This window comes from Netta rufina, assembly GCF_964035555.1.
Source record: "Netta rufina genome assembly, chromosome: 4".
In the NCBI taxonomy this organism is placed as follows: Eukaryota; Metazoa; Chordata; class Aves; order Anseriformes; family Anatidae; genus Netta; species Netta rufina.
The window spans coordinates 24,661,462-24,680,098 of NC_140127.1; the positions used below are offsets into that span (position 1 = coordinate 24,661,462).

At 34.4% G+C, this 18,637-nt stretch overlaps 1 protein-coding gene across 2 annotated transcripts in view; it reads left to right on the plus strand.

Annotated features, from left to right (window-relative positions):
- HPGD (15-hydroxyprostaglandin dehydrogenase) overlaps positions 1–18,033 on the plus strand; it is a 33,060-nt gene extending 15,027 nt beyond the window's left edge. For both annotated transcript variants that reach the window (XM_084286185.1, XM_084286184.1), the window contains exons 4-7: positions 6,147–6,243; positions 14,238–14,314; positions 16,140–16,303; positions 17,388–18,033. In XM_084286185.1, the coding sequence (XP_084142311.1) occupies positions 6,147–6,243; positions 14,238–14,314; positions 16,140–16,303; positions 17,388–17,526 (477 nt within the window). In that variant the 3' untranslated portion in view covers positions 17,527–18,033. The remainder of the gene's footprint in view (positions 1–6,146; positions 6,244–14,237; positions 14,315–16,139; positions 16,304–17,387) is intronic.
- The last annotated feature ends 604 nt before the right edge of the window (positions 18,034–18,637 follow it).

Sequence of the window (18,637 nt, forward strand, 5' to 3'; positions counted from 1 at the left end):
GCTACCTCAATTCAGGATTCAGAATAAAATAGTGTGAAGTAAACTATGTAGTGGAATTGTTCTTACTTAATCCCTTGTCTGCACTGTAATGGTAACACCAGTAAAATGAAAAAAAAAAGAAAAAAAAAAAAAGGAAAAAAAATACTTACAAAATATGTCAGCATAAATACAAAATGTCCAAAGTCAGTTATCAGAAATTTGTGACTGAAGTGTTCTTAAGGCAAACCAAGCTTTTGTTTCCTGATATACCGTGGAAGTATGCGTAGAGGGGTAAGAACTGCCTGTGAAGAGGTTTATTAACATCTAGAAGGTCTTTGAGGATAGTCACAGGAAGAGATTTAGGGAAATGTTGAAATGCTAGCCAAATTTTAGAATTAATATTCCCAAAGATTTGAGTAGCTAGCTATCATTTGCTCTGATAATTAAATTAAGTAATGAGAGCTGTCCTACTCCCTTGCGTACCCCATTTGCATTGCTCATTTCCTGGGTCGTAAGGAGGTAGTTAAGTTTCATGTGCAAATGATGAAGTACACTAGGAGAAGCATGAATGTGAGGCTCAGTTTAATACAGTTCATGGTGAAATAAAATTTCCAGCAACTAGCAAACCCTGCAGAATCAATTGATGTGTTCATCAGTAAGGAACTATTCCTCGAAAGGCCAGTTAGCATCTCAATAACAACCTTAAGGGTAAGTAGGCAAACATCAGAAGTGATTCATTTTACTGATTTTGGGGACAAATACTTGGTGATCATTGCAAGGCCATTCCCTTGTGCAAGCCAGATAAGGAATCTCTTGGGCATGTGCTACAACCTTCACCTTGCTTTGGAGGGTGTATGCAGCAAGGTTCGTGTACCTTGCTTTCCTTTCCCAGTGTACCAGGAGAAATGATAAGGGCTGAGCTTTCATCCCAAAATAATATGACCAGGACATATGGCTGGATTCAGCAGCTGGGAATTACAACCTGGCCCCACAGTACAGACAAGCAAGTGCTGTTTCTTAATGCTACTAACATAACTGCTCAAAGTGAAACCTTCTGAAACAAAACAAAAACAAAACACAGTGCTGTCTGTAGGTGAGTAAATGGCACCGGTAACTAGTTTGTCAAGCTTGCATTCTAAGGCAACAAGAAATGCACAAACTCTGTTGTTCAATGGCTTAGTCACTTATTTCTTCGGTATAATCTGATGCTAGAAACAGGACTACGTGCCTAGGCAGAGATACGGACACTAAAAAGTGAGAAGTAGCTATCATCTTAAAATTGGTGGAGTGAGGATCAATCCTCTAAGTACATTAAAGAAAACAACTGTAAGCATAATAATTTCTACTGTCCATATTGTCTTAGGAAACACAGATTTACCTTAATTGCACAGTAAGTCAATTAACTTCATAGGTTAATTTTTAATGCTTGTTTACAGTACTCAATGTTGAAAGACAATGAAAGACACATTCTTTGAAATAGGGACTACTTAAGCCTAGCTACTTAAAAAGCAATATTATTCCTCTGTTCCTGAGGAACATTTGGGAAAAAAAAGCAAAGAAAAACTGCATAATAAACAACTTAAATTTAGTATTTCACTCTCATGCTGTAAAACAGCTATTGAATTCTAGAAAAGGAACAAATCCTACTACCCCTTCCTTTTGCCTCTCCCTCCCTAGGACTTCTTGCTTTCCACAGTTTGAGGCAGAAACTCAAACTCAAGACCCTGAAATTTCCTTTCATATAGCAAGCAAACTAATAGGAATGCCAAGGGACTTGCATGCTTACCCAACTGCCTCCTAGAAGATCTACAAAAAAATCCCACCTCCCTGATCTACAAGAAAACTGCTAACATTTTCCATGGGTTATGAAACTGTGAATCAATGGCTCTTTCATTCATTTTATGTGCAGTATGCCTAGCACAAAGGCCTGGGCTCCATTAGCTCAGAAACCTACATTATATTTTAGGACCGATTACCATTTTGTTTTCTCAAAAGAAGTCATAAGAAACTACTTCAGCATTGAAACACTAAAAAAAAGTGTGTAGTAAATTACTTCCCAAAGAATTGCCATTTGCAAATGATGATGATTAAAGATATTCTGGAAGCCACCACTACAAAAGAAAATACTTTTATTATTATTATTACCTGTAGATCATGCTAAGAGGTAAAATGAAATACAGAGTATGAAAATCGACTTACAGGTGTTAGGTTGGAATACAAGAACATTGTACAACACTGGGTAAGCAGATTCACAGAGCCAGAACAAACTGAATTAGAGGTCAGACTAGCAGTCTGACTAGAATCAGTTTTGATATATACTTTCTTTTAGAGCAAGAATTAAAGCCATACAGCTGTGGGATACATAGACTTGTCAAGAGCCTCAGATTTTTGTTTCTGATTTTGACACTGACACATAAATTGCCAAACTTGTTACATAAGTTGCTGATTACTGATAGGATGCTTCCAATAGCAACTGCAAATGTTTCGAGCATTCAAACAATTACTTTTCAAAATTTACCATGTTGTGAGAAACTAAGTTTTAGTTTTATCAGTTTATGCTTCAGAATGTCTGATCTCCTCTAATGCAAATCTGAGTTTTCCAGAAGCTAATATTAGGAGACATTAAGATTTAACTGAAAAGGTTTCTACTGGCAGGAATAGAGCAAAATTGCCTCCCTTGAGAGCACACTCAGACCTGCGGTACACCTTGATAGGTTGTCTTCTTTATTTGCTAGAGTAAAATATTATATTTTGATTTAAAAAAAAAAAAAAAAAAAACAAACAGCAGTATCACCGAGATCACAGTTTTTTTGTTTGTTTTTTGTTTGTTTATTTTTATTTTTATTTTTTTCCCAACAGTTATAAGGACAACCATTTAGACATTCTACCAGTTATCAGCAGCCAGGAGCAAACAAGCTAGTAAAGAGCCGACTGTCCTAATTTTCACTTTTCCTGCATTTAATTGTAAATTTGGCTAATTCCCTACTCTTTGTTCTTGACATGTTTATGGAGAACATCCATACAGCTGGGTGCAGTTGTAAACTAAGGAACTGTAAAAAAATTCTACCTTAAAATGCAACTCTTTCTTCTAAGAAGTTAATTCTCACAGGATATCTTTGCCATATAAAATGTCAGGCTTCTTTTTTTTTTTTTTTTTTTTTTTTTCCAATTAGGAAATTTTAAATATGAACTTTCCCAGAATTTCTAATTAAAAAAGACAAACTACAAATTGTTATTGGTTAGGAGCATAGGATTAAGTTACTATTCTTATATACACAGAGAATTCCACCACCTGAAAACACCTTCAGTTTATTTTAGTTTATTGAAAAGTAGATAGTAGACATTTTTCCATCATATTCCCAAAACCAGGAAAATGTGGTGCACAAAACACATCATTCTTTGTCTTACTTTCTGTTGTGAATTTGATATTGCAGTAAAGTAATAGTTGATAAACTTTCTTATAGAATTCAGCCAAAATATTCTCATTCCAACACATCAGAAACCAAAGGCACATTTCATAAAAAAGGAAGCCTTAGGCTGCAATTTGAACATTTGCAAAGATGGTTTATGTAACAAAACCAAGCTCACCAAGAGATGCCAAGCTAGTGGAGTCTAGAGAGAAAAAAGAGCAGTACTATGATTTTGATAGAAACATCTAGCTACCCACTTTTTGCCTGTCTTCTAATTGTGGTTTGGCCGAGGACTCATCTTGCTTTATTATCTCTTTGAATTAGAAGGCTGGAGGAATAGAAAAACCCTCAAGGAGCCCCAAGCTACTTCCTTCTCCAACTGATTTATTTCCTCTAATCATCCTAAATGGAATTCTCCTTTTCGGTTCAGCAGGCTGAGCCACTGCTGCAGGGCATGATAGGACCTGCACCTGCTCTACAGAGACAGCATTAACCCTTGATTTTCTAAAATGTCTAGTATCATGCATATGTATGTGTATATATGTACATATATATATGTGTATATATATATATATATATATAAACTCACCATCCATCCTTAATACCAAGTCTAATTCAGTTGAGCTGTCATTGAGTTTACCTTCAGACTAAATATACCACACAGCAGTGGTACTAGACATAAATTATCCTGTTTTTCAATACATCCTTTGAAATTTAGATGTGGCCATCAACATTAAACACTGCAAGACTACTACTAAGCGTTCAATAAATAACATCGTTTTGATAATAAGCAAAATGCTTCTAGTGCCAAAACTTTCCAGAATAAAAACATAAAACAAAAAGCTTTTTATGGGAAGTTTTAATTTAAAAAATATAAAACATTATTTCAGACCTTTGAAATATTCCAATATTGTGATTTTTATGTTATTGCAGAATATGGTATTGTGAAAACATATTTATATTTAAAATATCACAAAATACTAAAACTATAGAAAATTTTAAAAAGCTCATTCAATGTCAATATTAGAAAGCAAACTTGATAATGACATTTCAAGTTATTTTGTCTCTGTAAATGTGCAGTTTATTGATGTTACTCAGACACTGAAAAAGCCATAACACATGCAGTCTTGCAAATATGATTCTGGTTAAAACGACAAGCATATTTCTTGTAGAAGGCAAAAAGACTTGAATTAAGATTCTTATGTTTTATAACATATCTGTCTAAAAACACCAGCTAGTAAAAATGAGATGCAATACATGCCTTAAAATTTCCTTTTATTTATTTTTTTTTTTTAAACACACTGTGTTTTATTACTTTGGGACATTTCCTTCTCCATGATTCATAGTTCTGCAAACCTTTCTTGATCCTCTCCCTAACAGAACTCTCAGGGAAGTGACTACATGCAGATGTGGACAGATTTGTAGGGACACTTCATTTGTTGAGCATCTTAATTTGTTTGGGTCAAATAAATAGCATTAGACACAAATAAAATATAAATTGAGTTCTTGTTTAAAAACTTAAATATTTCTGGAAATATAAAAGAGATTAAATGATTTTTTTAATTTTAGGTAGAAATTGTAAACCAAATATGAAATGTTTTAGCAGAGATCTAAGAAAATTATATAAACAATTAATATTTATGAAACTTGCAGCGACATTTCACTAAAGTAAATGCAGCAATATTTCACTAAATATACTATCTTCTGCTAGAAGCATCACCATAACTTTCTATTAGCAATTTCTTAAAGTCTATGGTAAAGCAACTTACCTTCTGGGAGACAGACTTCCTCTGGGTTAGGAGGCTGATAACTTCAGGCTCGGCATACATTTAGGAATCTGTTTAGATGTCTTAAGTTCGGTGGGATGAATCCCAGCAGTAGGGTTCTAAAGCAGATCTTAAGCAATCAAGATTGTACAGGTCTCAACAATGTCTTCTTCCTCAAAGATCTTTCTTAAATAAAATAAAATAAAATAAAATAAAATAAAATAAAATAAAATAAAATAAAATAAAATAAAATAAAATAAAATAAAATAAAATAAAATAAAATAAAATAAAATAAAATAAAATAAAATAAAATAAAATAACATGCTGCAGCAAATATGACAACACCTTCTTTCACATCTCTTAGAATACTTATCTGTATCTGTCTGTTTGGGCTTACCTTCATTTGAGAGGAATTGTAAAAATGATGTAACTTCAGTCAGAAAATACAAATTTTAGGACCAGAAATAGATCTCACAACTTCTTTTAGGATCACATCCTATAAAGTGCAAGTTTCTTTGGCCCTTAAATGGCCAAATGGGGCCATCAGTGTTAGCAACATCTTCAAATTCAGTCTTTACATTTTCTGTAACAAAGAGTTCATCTAAATAAAAATGCTGGGACTTGGATCAGTTCATCCACTCCTTATAGAGAAAGTATGCGTTTCATTTATAAATTAGTCTGGATTTCATCTCCTTTACAGTGCTTATTTCAGGCTGCAACTATTTAGTTTTATTATTGATATCTTTATGAGAAAAATAATTAAGAAATAATAATAATTTCTATTCATTGCAATTGTGCTTTTGAAGTTATTGAGCTGCATTACTGTGGAATATCTTCTGTTTATAATCTTCAAAGTATAACTAAAATCTCAAGAAAAGTAATACAGACTCTAAGCATCACAACTAAAGCAAGACCATTTTTAGGAGCACAAAAGAAACATATTTTAAGAAACATATTTTGAATATAACTATCCTTTTTCCCCTTATGTCAGACATCTGTGATTAGAGGAACCTACCTTGGCCTAGAATATATGAGAAAAGGAAATGGAGGTGATGGAGGAGTAATCATTAATATCTCATCCTTAGCAGGTGAGAATATTTTGTATATAAACACTTTCTCCTCACTGATTTGTTTCTAAAATCAATGAATCATACTGATCGCTCACACTTTTTCTTCTTTCCTATGGCTCTTCCCTGTTTATTCTCATTTGGAGCCCATTTTCATCATAGTAACAGAAGTTACAAAGGAACATAACTTTAATTTGCTTTAAAATATTCAATAATTTTCCTAACATATCAGCCTCATATTTAATAATATTGAGCATGATGTAAATACAGCATAAGATGTTTTTTTTTTCAGGTTTCAGTAGTACCACACTGAGCAAAACCTAATTAGCCTCAATTCATTATGCTTATTCCACACTATTTAGTAACATTGCTGAGTTACAACAATATGCGCTCTACAGTGTGAAACATAATCTAATGTGAAGACCTAACCTTAATTCAGGTTACTTTAAATATGATTATTTTTGATATTATAAAACATTTATCAGGCACCAAATATGGAAAATCATATAAGCTTTTTCACAGAAAGCGAGGAAGCAGTAGTAGGCCCTCTGCTCACCTCCATAGGGGCCCAGCTGTGATACTATTTAAGATTAGGCTGCATCTACCTATTAATGAAGACTGTCAAATACCACTATACCTATGCTCCAAGCCCTCTCAGAGGTGAGCCACCTCTGCTTGAGAAGCCATAAAATTAACATTCATATTTCACTGAGAAGTTGACATGTTCTTTGCTCAACTGCTTGTTTATGCTATAACTCTATTCCAATTTATTGGCACAGAAATAGAATTATATGGCTTCTAAGTCAGTCAGGATTATTGCTGCTGAGTTGTGAGGCACAATTGTATACCCTTTCCTGCAAGTAGGCTTGATGTTGCCATGCTCACTGCAAAAAAACACTACCAACGGGGAAATGATAAATATAGAACGATACGCCCCCGATACCCTTCCTCAAAAAGCATGTGGGGAAATGCTTGCATTCTTTCTTGCTATTGTCATGACATCTGGGAAATATATGCTGGTTTATCCTTGGATTGTCACTGCTTTCTTTTGTATCCATGTAGAATACCAAATAATAGTACTTTTTTTCCAGGGTACTCCTATGTGCTCTAACAGTGAAAAGCCAGTAAGACAGCAGTGGCCCCAGGTCCTGATTGTGGATGGGGATAAGTGCAGAATAGGTGTGAGTGTCCTGGGTACTGTTAAACTCTATTGTAAGCCTGGGCTTTGTAATGAGAAATCCAGTTCACGCTATTGAGCTAAGTCATGAGGATCTCTTAGCATATGAGGATCTGACATAATACATACACATGCCTATTATGGGTGAGGAGTTCTTTAGTAAAAGCCTCCATGTCCCTTTAAGTCAGCACTTGCAGTAATGCCTGACACATTGCCTAGTGAAGCCAGTATGTTTATCTCATTGGCTAAAATTGACATTGTACTGGGACCAAATTAGCCTGAAGGAAAATGCTATTGCACTAAAAGAGTTCATCAACACAAGTAAAAGATTAAACGTTTTCACAGAAGTGCTGATGCCCATAGAGTGCTTAAGAAAGGGCAAAGGGCAGCTTGATTCCTGTTCTATCTGCTCTGAACTGAGTAAAAACTGTTTTGCTTTTACGATCTAACAGCTTGTTTTTTCTTCGTTTGGTAACAGCTCATTTTATTGTACTTATTAAAATATGCATTTATTTACTTAATTAATGTTATGCTCTAATGGTTGTGGTTATCTGTCAAAAACAAAGTGTCCTTTGTTTGCTTTTACACATCTTCTGTGTAGTAATCATTTCCAAAGACATAAGGAAAGCCACATTATAAAAGCTGACATACACCCACTTTTTATAGTTTTATTTATTTTACTATCTGTGCTAATTTTCCTTTACAGTCTGAAGGTCTAAGTCCCACAGTTCACCCCATATAAAAAAGGCAAACTGCCATGGGCTTGTTTAATATTCCCTGCAAGTGTTTTCTCAGAGCTAGCTTCTGTTGATCATTAAACTCTCAAATGGTTTTGATCCCCCTCCCATACAATTTCTCTATAAGATTATATCAGATATGCTCTACAGACAGCAAGTGTTCTTGTATCTTGTTGAGCAGCATGTAGAGTTATATGTAGTACTTATGTAATGTTCAGTAAGAATAAGATTTGCTTCACACAGTTCTTAATTTCCAGTTCTTAACAATGGTAAATTCTCCAATAATTGAACTAGAGACAGAATCTAGCCTTACTGTTTTATATTTTCAAAGAACACCCCTGAGCCTACTTAAATGCTTCCCATGACAAGGATACTCACAACGGGTGAAAGCCAAAGCACCCACCATTCCTTTCCTGTATTGAATCTTCCTTTCTTTAGTGTCTCAGCAAGTCAGGACTAACTATGAAAGGGAAGGAAATACATAAGCACGTGGAGCACTCAACTCCTAACCCACTGCTCCTCAAAGCTATGAAGCTTTCTTAATTCTCTGGGATTTCAGATTAAGAGGAAGTAGTTCCAGTAAAACTCTAAGATCATAGGAAAATTTGTACTTTACTGCCAAAAGAGAATGCCAACAGCAGCAGGTTTTTGAATACGTTGTGGTAAACTTGATTCCAGATTTAAAAAGTAAACTGTTTTAAAACTCCTTCTGTAGGAAACTACTTACATTAATTTTCATTTTCTTTAACAGAGAAGTTATAAGCAACAGGAAAACCATACAATACTAAATTTAACTCCTGAAATTATTTACTTGACTAACTTTAGTACTGTCTCTTATCTTTTGGTGGCTGGCACCTATACACTTTTAGTAAATTAAGGGAATAGGGAATTCATGTGTGCGTATGCACATTTCTTTTGATAGCTTTCATACGTTTAAGAAGGTATTCTGTAAAACTGATTTTGTATCTTTCTGGACTCCACAAAAAATCAACTTATAGAGAGCTTAAAACCTACTAAAATATTTAGCTAATGAACATGCTAACTTTTTATGAGAGGTTGTTCAATACGTAGTGGATCTGCATAGTTCTTTTGTATCATCATATCAGTGATTTGATTCAACTTGAAGCATACAGGTTCCAACAAGCAGAGAGTTTGTCCTCCACCTGTAGAAAGCTTCAGCCAAAGGAAATATATAAAGTCTTTCCTCACAAAGAGTTTTTTTTTTTTTTTTTTTTTTTTTTTAAGGATTTGATCCTCTATATATATCTCACAAGAACAAAGCCAAGCATATGGTTCATATCATTTTGAGTAAAGGCAAGACTTTATCATGATGATGCAGTGCAGTGGAGTAAAGGTATAAATGGCAGTACAACTGAATCCTTCAGTTCAGCATCACGACAGAGCTTCTGTTTCCTCTCTTATGTAAATAATGAGAATGCTTAGCAGAATCCACAGGAATGAGATGAGAAAATTTAGAAACTACTCCCTAGAGACTTCAGTTCACTGTTACAAAATTTCCTAGAAATGACACAGCTTACAATTTTTGCTAGGCTTTCTATGTCTCCTTGATTTTGGCACAGATCACAGTAGCACAACTGCCATAGTGAACGTGATCTTGTATCCCACCATACTCTTAAGTATAGGGTATTATATGAACCCTTTTAATCAATTCTCTCATCACTCTGTAGGACCATTGTGCCCCTAGCTCATTTTTCTACTTACATATATTTGCTTCTTCACACATGGCTTTGACCATCAGAGGATGTTGTAAGCGTATTCCATACTGTTTATTCAGACTTTTGCCTCAGGGTAACAAAGGAGATTTCTGTAATGTGGTTTGGAAAGACATTTAATTTAAATAAATGTGGCTAAATCTTTCTGATGTTATTTGTTTGTAAGTATTCTATGTGTTGCAATAATAGCTATACTTTATAAAAACAAACCCAATATAGTATGGGAAACAAACTACTTTGGCAATATTTTCCAGTATACAAAGAAGCACACTTTCGGTTTGCTTTAAAATGGATTCCATCAGTGACCCAAAACTTACCTTTCAGCATTTTCTCCATTTCCATTAAAATAAATAAAATTTAGAAATTTAGGATGGTACGAGGTATTGACATTATGAAACACTAGTGAGATAATTTGAATATTTTAATAGAATATTTAAATGTTTTAATCATGAACATATTTCCCTAAAGTATCACTGGGAATAGAGCTTAATCATAGTGTAGAAGCACTGCTTTCTGATGAGCTCAAAGCCTCTGTGAGATGAACAGCCTTGTTAGAAAACATACTGTGGTTTCTTATTCTCTATGATATTTTCATCCAAACAGAATGTACACTTTTCAAAGAATTAGTGAAACTTAAAGATACTATCAAACAGAAATCAATTTTGTCCCAAGCTGCTTAACTGTGCGCTCATGAAGAAAACAGACTGGAAAAGGCACCTAAATGCTAATATATCTTATCCAAAGATAAGATATTATCCAAAGATTGCTCAAATTTCAGAGTGAAACATATTCAGTGGGTGAGCATACCTGGAAAAAAAATCCTTAACTCTTTATTCATTAAAATTCCTAAGTGAACTGAAAGAAAATGGTTTCAATAAAGCTTACTAATACAAATCAAGCTTATTGATTCAATTTTCTGTCTCCAATAACAATTTCTCAAGATGTGGACCTTGAAACTCAACTAAACCTATTGACCTTGGTTGTAGTTGACCTTGAGCCGTTGTAGTGAGAAGCCTGCCACCATGTCTGAAATGGTAACGACTGGTCTTGACACCTTACCAGGTATAAATAAGGGCATGAGCTGCTCCCCTCTGTCAGCCTGTGAAGAACTAAGAAGAAAAACAAACAAAAAAACATAGTTACATAGTTGATGCACTGTTTTTGGTAACCCAAAGGGCACCCTCAGTCATCACCCATGTGAACACCCTCTCCCCCCCAGTTATTTTGTGCATAACATTCTCCAGCCTGTTTCAGATGCCGTTCCACTTTGCATAAGATAACTAAATATTTATGGGATCAGCAAATAGAATCCAGATGTTCTAACAAATGAATGCACTAACAAATGTTATGAAATCATTTCATGCACTGGTAGAATAAATACTCAGGCAGAGCAGAATCAATGTCACACAGCAGTCCATCCCAAGACACTTCCTAGCACAGTCCTTAGGACACACCATTAGCAGATACAGGTTCAGCTCTCCCTGGGGCAGGGCAATGGCTCAGAGCTGAAAACTGCATTGTGGTACTGAGTACTGAACTTGGGAACAAAAGTGAGGCAGGACTGTCATTGTAAAGGATGCTAGGACTAGCTCTTCATTGTCACTGCTTTGGCTGAAAGTGAGTTGATTTCTTCTTAGTTCTCCATTTTAGAAAGGAAAAAAAAAATAAATCAGAACTGGTTTAAATGCTTTCATTTAACCAAATGATGATTTATTTGTTCCTCTCTTCCTGTCAAATTATTTCTGCTCTCTTTTGACATTTGTCTTTGAACCTTCTTCCACTTCAGTACAGTGAGCTGTTTCCTTCCTTGCTTTATTTCTCTTCCCTTTCAAGAAAAAAAAAAAAAAAAAAAAAAAAAAAAGTAACTTGCCTTACTGTGGTTTAAAAAACAAACAAAATTACCTTCTCAATTCCTCCTTTGTATTTCCCAGTACATTTTATGTATGTCTGTTACCTGCGGCCTTATTGGAATTGATTTCATCTTTAAAATATGTAAAACTACTCAAGGGTTAAATAATAATAATAATAATAATAACAACAACAACAATAACAACAACAACAACAACAATAATATATTTCCAATGTGTGAGCATCCCAACATTTCTAATTATCATGAAGAATGGTGATGATGGATGACAATCAGAAGTCACCAAACAGAGGAATGAGAAGTCTTGCAATCGCAACCCAGAGGAAACACCATGGAAGACATTTTTCAAAACCAGATTCTCAATCAGAAGCAAAATACATTAATCCAAGCTGAGGACATAACCAGTCACTAGATTAAGTTGTTCATTTCCCAGCACTGACAGTGGTACTAACAGTGTTGCTTTCACCAGATCACCAGAGTAGTATTTAAACCAAGATAAAATCTTGAAGCTGTCAGGGTTGTAATTAGAGCTTTCGTAGAAAGTATTTTTCTTTGGGAAAAGTGGATTCCAGAGCAAAGACCTCACACAAGCCTCTGGCATACATATTTTTCTGACAAATCCATACTTTATAGCTGAGTATTATATCCATCATCTCCACTGAGATAAGTCACACTCTTTCTTGATTATATCGCTTAAAAATATGAAATAAGAAACATATCTTAGATATGTTTATCTCCAGCTTATCTCCATTAGAACTAAACATGAAGGCATCAAAATCAGCATCCAGGTTTTATGATACCACATTCAAGAACACAAATGTCATCAGCCTGTCCTAACTATAAGACAGGCTGTGGTTTGTTATTCCTAGGACCCTAGCATTCAGGTGGAACCAGAGCATCCATGTGGTCCAGTTCAGCTTTTATTTTACAGTGGATACTGTTGTCATGATGTTTAGAAATACATATATACACCCATGGTCCATCTCTTCTTGATGAGCCCTTTGCCATCAAACTCAGTCTTACTAGAACCAAGTTCTTATTTTTCCACCAATGCCTCTGCTCTTCTTTCAATACAGTAAATGAAGTTTGTATGCTCTGCCACTCCCATCACAAAGGTTCACAGTCTCAGAAGTCACTTTTCATTTTGCTTCTCCTTTTTTTTTTAAAAGATAGCAGTGCTATTACCAAGTATTGTTAACTCTTTTGTTCCCATCCCCTCCTAAATAGCATCATCCTGGTTTTTCATCTCAGAACAGGGCCCACTGTAGGATGTACCATACAGTGAAACCCTTTTCAGACTACCTAATTCAGTCTAAAAAAATGCTTCAAGAAAATTTCCTGTCTATATTTCTGCTTTCATTTCTTTCTGCTCACTATCTGAGTTCATCTTATCATTCAATTTACAGTGTTTACTGACTTATCTCCATACCCTCTCTTCACTGAGGTCCTGCATTCACTCCTTAGTGTTTTTTTTTTTTCCATTACTTATTGCAGAATTACTTCCCTATTTCATATAAATCTCTTCTTATAAAACATCACCTACAAAATATTACTATAGCAGTACTGTAAGTAAAGTAAATTTTACACTGCATCTGATGGCACATTGTCTGAAATATTTTGTTTATGCTTGCTTCTTTGAACAAAAAACACTATGCAAAGGAGCATGTACTCTTTTGTTATAGTGGTTACTCTTATAGTACTAACTATATGTTAGTTATAGTACTAACTATGTTATAGTTAGTACTGACTATAGTTATATAGTTATAGTACTAACTATGTTGTCAAATAAACAGCAATGATATTTCATGGGCAGATGTAATGCCTGACTGCACATCTGTCAGTACATCTGTCAGTTGAGCAGCATGTGCATTCCTCTCTCCTGCACTAGGGCCAGGGGAAAAGATCTAAAAGGAGAGAGAGAGAGAGAGAGAAAAAAAAACTGTAATCAAGGGATTTATGACAGATATTTTATTTATTGATTTAGTGATGTATTACAACGCTTAATACTAATTCAGTTACAGTAGACAAAATGGACATTGGTATTTCCCTCACTATTTCCCTCACCTTCCCTCTTCCCTAAAATGAACGCAAGTGTCCTCTTTGCGTATCAGTAGTTAAGGTATCACTTATCAGAGTATTTATTTGCATATATCCAGATTCATTAAACAAGGCTCTAAAATTCTTGGTTTTGAGTGTATTCTTCCAGATCTTGTCCTCTGTTTTGTCTTACACTAGAGAGAGAGAACTTTTATCTTAAACTATACTTTTTTTTCTTCAATATTTCTCTTTTGCTTTCCTGTGTTTTTATCTATTTCATTCCTTTTTCCCAGCTTACTTCAGATTACAAAATGGAATTTGAAGATATTTACTAAACTGTCTATTTTGTTGCATCTCTATAAATCCATCACTGATATTTTACATTATTAACTTACATATATGTTTAAGGTAATCATAAGTAGAGGTACCCAACATCCTTACTCACCTACCTTTTTATTTTAAAGGACTCATGCCTGCTGCATTCCAACCTGTGTACTGTGCTACAAAGCATGGTGTAATTGGATTTACGCGCTCAATAGCAGTAAGTATATATTTTTGAAAGCAGAGTCAGCAGCTCCTTGGGACATGCTAAGTTTTTCATGCTCCCTCTTTATTGTCACATAACTGGAACTAATTTTCTTAAAGCAAATAGTGTCTGAAGTGCTGGAGTTTCCCTCCTTCTACAAACAGAATCTAAAGATGGAATAAGTAAGGCATGTGCATGTTTATGAACAATTTGAAGTTTAGGAAGATTTAGGGAACACAGGAGAGACATTGTAAAATAATATAAGGACAGCAGGAGGAGCCCAGAAGTCATGCATTCTTTTCCAAGCTTTAAAAAAATATTTTTCATAACTTCATCCCAGTCATTTAGCATTTTGTTTTCCTTATTTGTAAGCCAGGTTGATTACTCTTTTTATGTTTTTATTATATTTTTTTTTAATGATAAACAGGTACTAAAGAGTGCAAAAAGTGATTGAACACAAATATGTTGACCATTATTTATTCTTACCAACTTTTAACACACTAACAATGTAAAATGACACAGTTAGGATGGGATGTGTTAGATAGTATATGAGCACATCTTAGTCTGACTCCAAAATATTCTAGTCAAATCAAACAGTATGAGAAAATAACTTGGAGATACTGAAATATAATTACATTTTTATAGATTAAGCAGTCTACTTATAAAAGAATTCCAAACTCATTTCCAGAATAAAGCACCTGAAAAAAATCATTTCAGTAGCTGTCTAGATTTGATTCCCCTACACTCCACACAAATTACTCCTTAAGATTAAGCAGAACAGCACACTGTTGTACATGTGAGATGTTGCACATCTCATATTAGCCACAGAAAGAACTTCATACCTGGTTTTCTAGTTTTACTTTCACATGGTAATGTAATTTAACATCACAGTGTAAGGTCAAAAATAAAAGAGTCCACAGAAAATTAGAGGAAATGCTGTCTTTCTATTGAACCTGATACAGTTGAGAAGAAAAAGAATAATAAACTATACTTACCAGGAAAGGCAGTCCAGCCTAACATTGTACAGGTGTGATACAAAGTGTCTATGACTTCATTTTCTTTTTTTTCTCAAACTGAAAGGGCAAACTACCATATCATGAAAATGAAATGTGATTTACATGATACCAGAAAGGGTTCCTGTAAAATGTTAACATATATGGAATTTAGTTTTGAACAATTATGGTTATTCTTGGATATATCCTATACAGTTCATAAGGTTTACGCAATTGTTAAGAAAGTTCATCCAGCATTCAACCTGGCTGCTGATCAGACTTCTCCTTTGCTACAAGAATGCACTGGTAGCACAACAAAGGAAGGATCCAGCCAGACATTTTGCTTACTTTCCTCATATTCCTGAGCTGCACCATGAAAAAACCCTGCCCCTTTCCTGTTCACAGGGATTTTCCAGTGTATATACTTGGTGATAGATTTCTTCCTTGGCAGGGAGAATAAAACAGCTATAAAGGTTTAGCATTACTGCTTTAGCGGTACAGGCCAAATCTTATTTCAGTTGAGTTGAGGTAGGTAAATGACACGTCAAGAGCATTGATACAAAAATTTTGGGGAAAAACAGATATATGGAAAAAAAGTGTTAATTTCTTGTATAATTGTTCTCTCAGCAAAATAGATGTTGGAAAATAAAAATATAATTACTAGAAAAAGCATACTTCAAACTTAGATGTTGAAACAAAACAAGTTGATTTACGGCAAATTTGTAACAAATTTTGCTAACTAGGAAAGTCTGAAATATACTTACTAATAAATCTTGTTCTTTGAAAAATTAGATGCACAATACCATTTAAAAATGTTGATGATGAATACCTAACCTCCTCTTTTCTAGTTAGCTGCTAACATAGAAAACTATGGTGTGAGACTCAACACAATTTGTCCAGGATTTGTCAACACGCCGATTCTACAGTCAATAGATAAAGAAGAGAATATGGGACAATACTTCTCATACAAAGATGAGATCAAAAATATGATGCAGTTCTATGGCGTCATGGAGTAAGTCAAGTCGCATACAATGTTTTTTGACCCTTGTAAATGAAGAACAAGTACACTCATTAACATTTTCAAGTGATTCTCAGCAGGCAAAATTAAAGTTAAAAAAGGGAAATGCTGTCTCAAACCAAAGTCAATCAAATGTGTTATCCTATATACAAGGGAATAATGGCAGATACTTAGGGCATCACATACTTAAGAGCATCACCTATTTAGTAATAATACCCTTTATGCATTCCCAATTCCAGCAAAATGCAAATCAAATTCCTGAATTAAAGACGGTGTATTAGTTTTTAATAGTCTTTGTTGGATTGTTCCATCAATTTGTTTAATCAAACTTCTTATGAGATTCAGGGTTTGGTTTCCACAACACCTGGAATTGAAACAAGATAGACGTCAAACAACGGACAAAACTGGACTAAGTTCATAAAAGCACAGTACCAACCATGGTGGATCATATCAGTCATCACCTAGACCATTAGGGTATTGCCAAGAAAGGACAAAAGCAGATACCTAGGAAAAAGTACATGAACAAGACAGGCCTAAAGTGATATTTTTAGAATGCTTTCTCAGTCTCTTAACAATTAGCTGCTCGCCTCCTTCCAAACAAAGGAAATCTGTGTTGTTTTGCCTGTCCCTTTTCATATATCAGATATGTTGCATCTATTGACCATGACAAACCGATGTGACAAAGTTCAACTTATTGTCAGCCCTGCAACAATAACCAAGATAAACAATCAACAAGGAGCTGCAGAGGATTGTGTAAGGGTTACTTCTGCCCACTTCCCCAGAAGAGAAAACTTCAGCAGCACCTCTATATCCACAGGGATGTGGATACTTACAGCAAATAAATGATGATTTGTAAAGCTGCAGCCTTATGTTGTATGTCATGACTAAGGAGAAAATTTCTCTTCTGAAACAATAATACCACTTTTGCTTTTCTGAAAACAAATTTGTTCAAATTTCAGATTAAGTTCCAGGGTGTATAGATTTACCTTCAGTTTCCATACCTGTCCTTTTCACATGTTCTATTACATCAATATTCCAAGATTCTTAAATAACGTCCACCTCTCCCTTTTTTTTTAAGCCCATCAATAATTGCCGAAGGACTGATAACAATAATTGAAGACGATACGCTAAATGGAGAAGTTATGAAGATTACAGCATCCCAAGGGATTCATTTTCAACAATACAGCCAAACGCCTTATACATCATCGAAGAGATAAATCTAATTGTTTTGTGCTAATTATCTTTTGCTTTTCTTAAATAGAAAAAATGTTGGAAAAAATAACTTTTGGAAAAAATGTTAATTTTGTATCCAGAGTAGTGACAGTATTCAAAATTATCCTAATAACAGAAATGGAGAAGAAAATCCATCTCTGGGGATGAGGAAGATGTTATCATCCTACTTTGATTCTACATTTATTCAGTAGAACAAGCACACTGCTCTGAAGATTTCTGATTATGTAGTAGTAAGGGCCAGTTTTTTTCCTTCCAGTAGTTCTGTGCAATTATCTGATCTACATATTCCATGTCTATTTTTCTGGACATGACTTAGTATAATTCTTCTCACTGTACTAAGTGCCTACTTATTTACATCCTGAATTCCTCAAACCAGGAATTCAGTTCAGGACTCCAGAAGACAAATATACCTATAAAAAATAAAAATTTACTTTTTCTTATATGAAATATGTAAAATAGAACAAGAAGCGAAATTATCTTTCCTTGTTGATATATGAAACTGAATATGTAGCATATCATACAAGAAAGTACAGATTTTTCTCTTCTTGGATTTTAGCTATTTATAAAATACTTCTGAAATATTTTTTCTTTTATATATAAATATATATATGTATGTGAAATTTCTCTCTTTGTATATACAAGGATGAATATTTTGGCACTGATAGAAATGTCTATTTACTCATCAAATCTCATTCTCTGAAACTTTAAATCTAATCTCCTGCCTTGATTGATTAAAACCTGAATTAAATCCGAGTGATCTGTTTGTTTTATATTTTGTACGTGTCCATTTTGGTGCCATGACTTCTTAGATGGAGCATATCATATAATGGCAATGGAGCTAAACTTCTATTTTCTGAGCTCCTCCGGACCCTCTGATCTAGTTCAATCACTAGTTATACTTATGAAGCAAACCTATAGGCTCCATTCCTGAATAAAAATACAGTTGTGCACGGTAATTTATATGCTCATAGCATGAGATGATGTAATAACCCCTAGCAAAGCTAGGAAAAAATATGTCACCCTCCTTAGGAGTAGTGACTTTAATTTCAGTGATTTAAGCATTGTTGTTGGTTTCCTTTCTTTTTTTCAGAATTA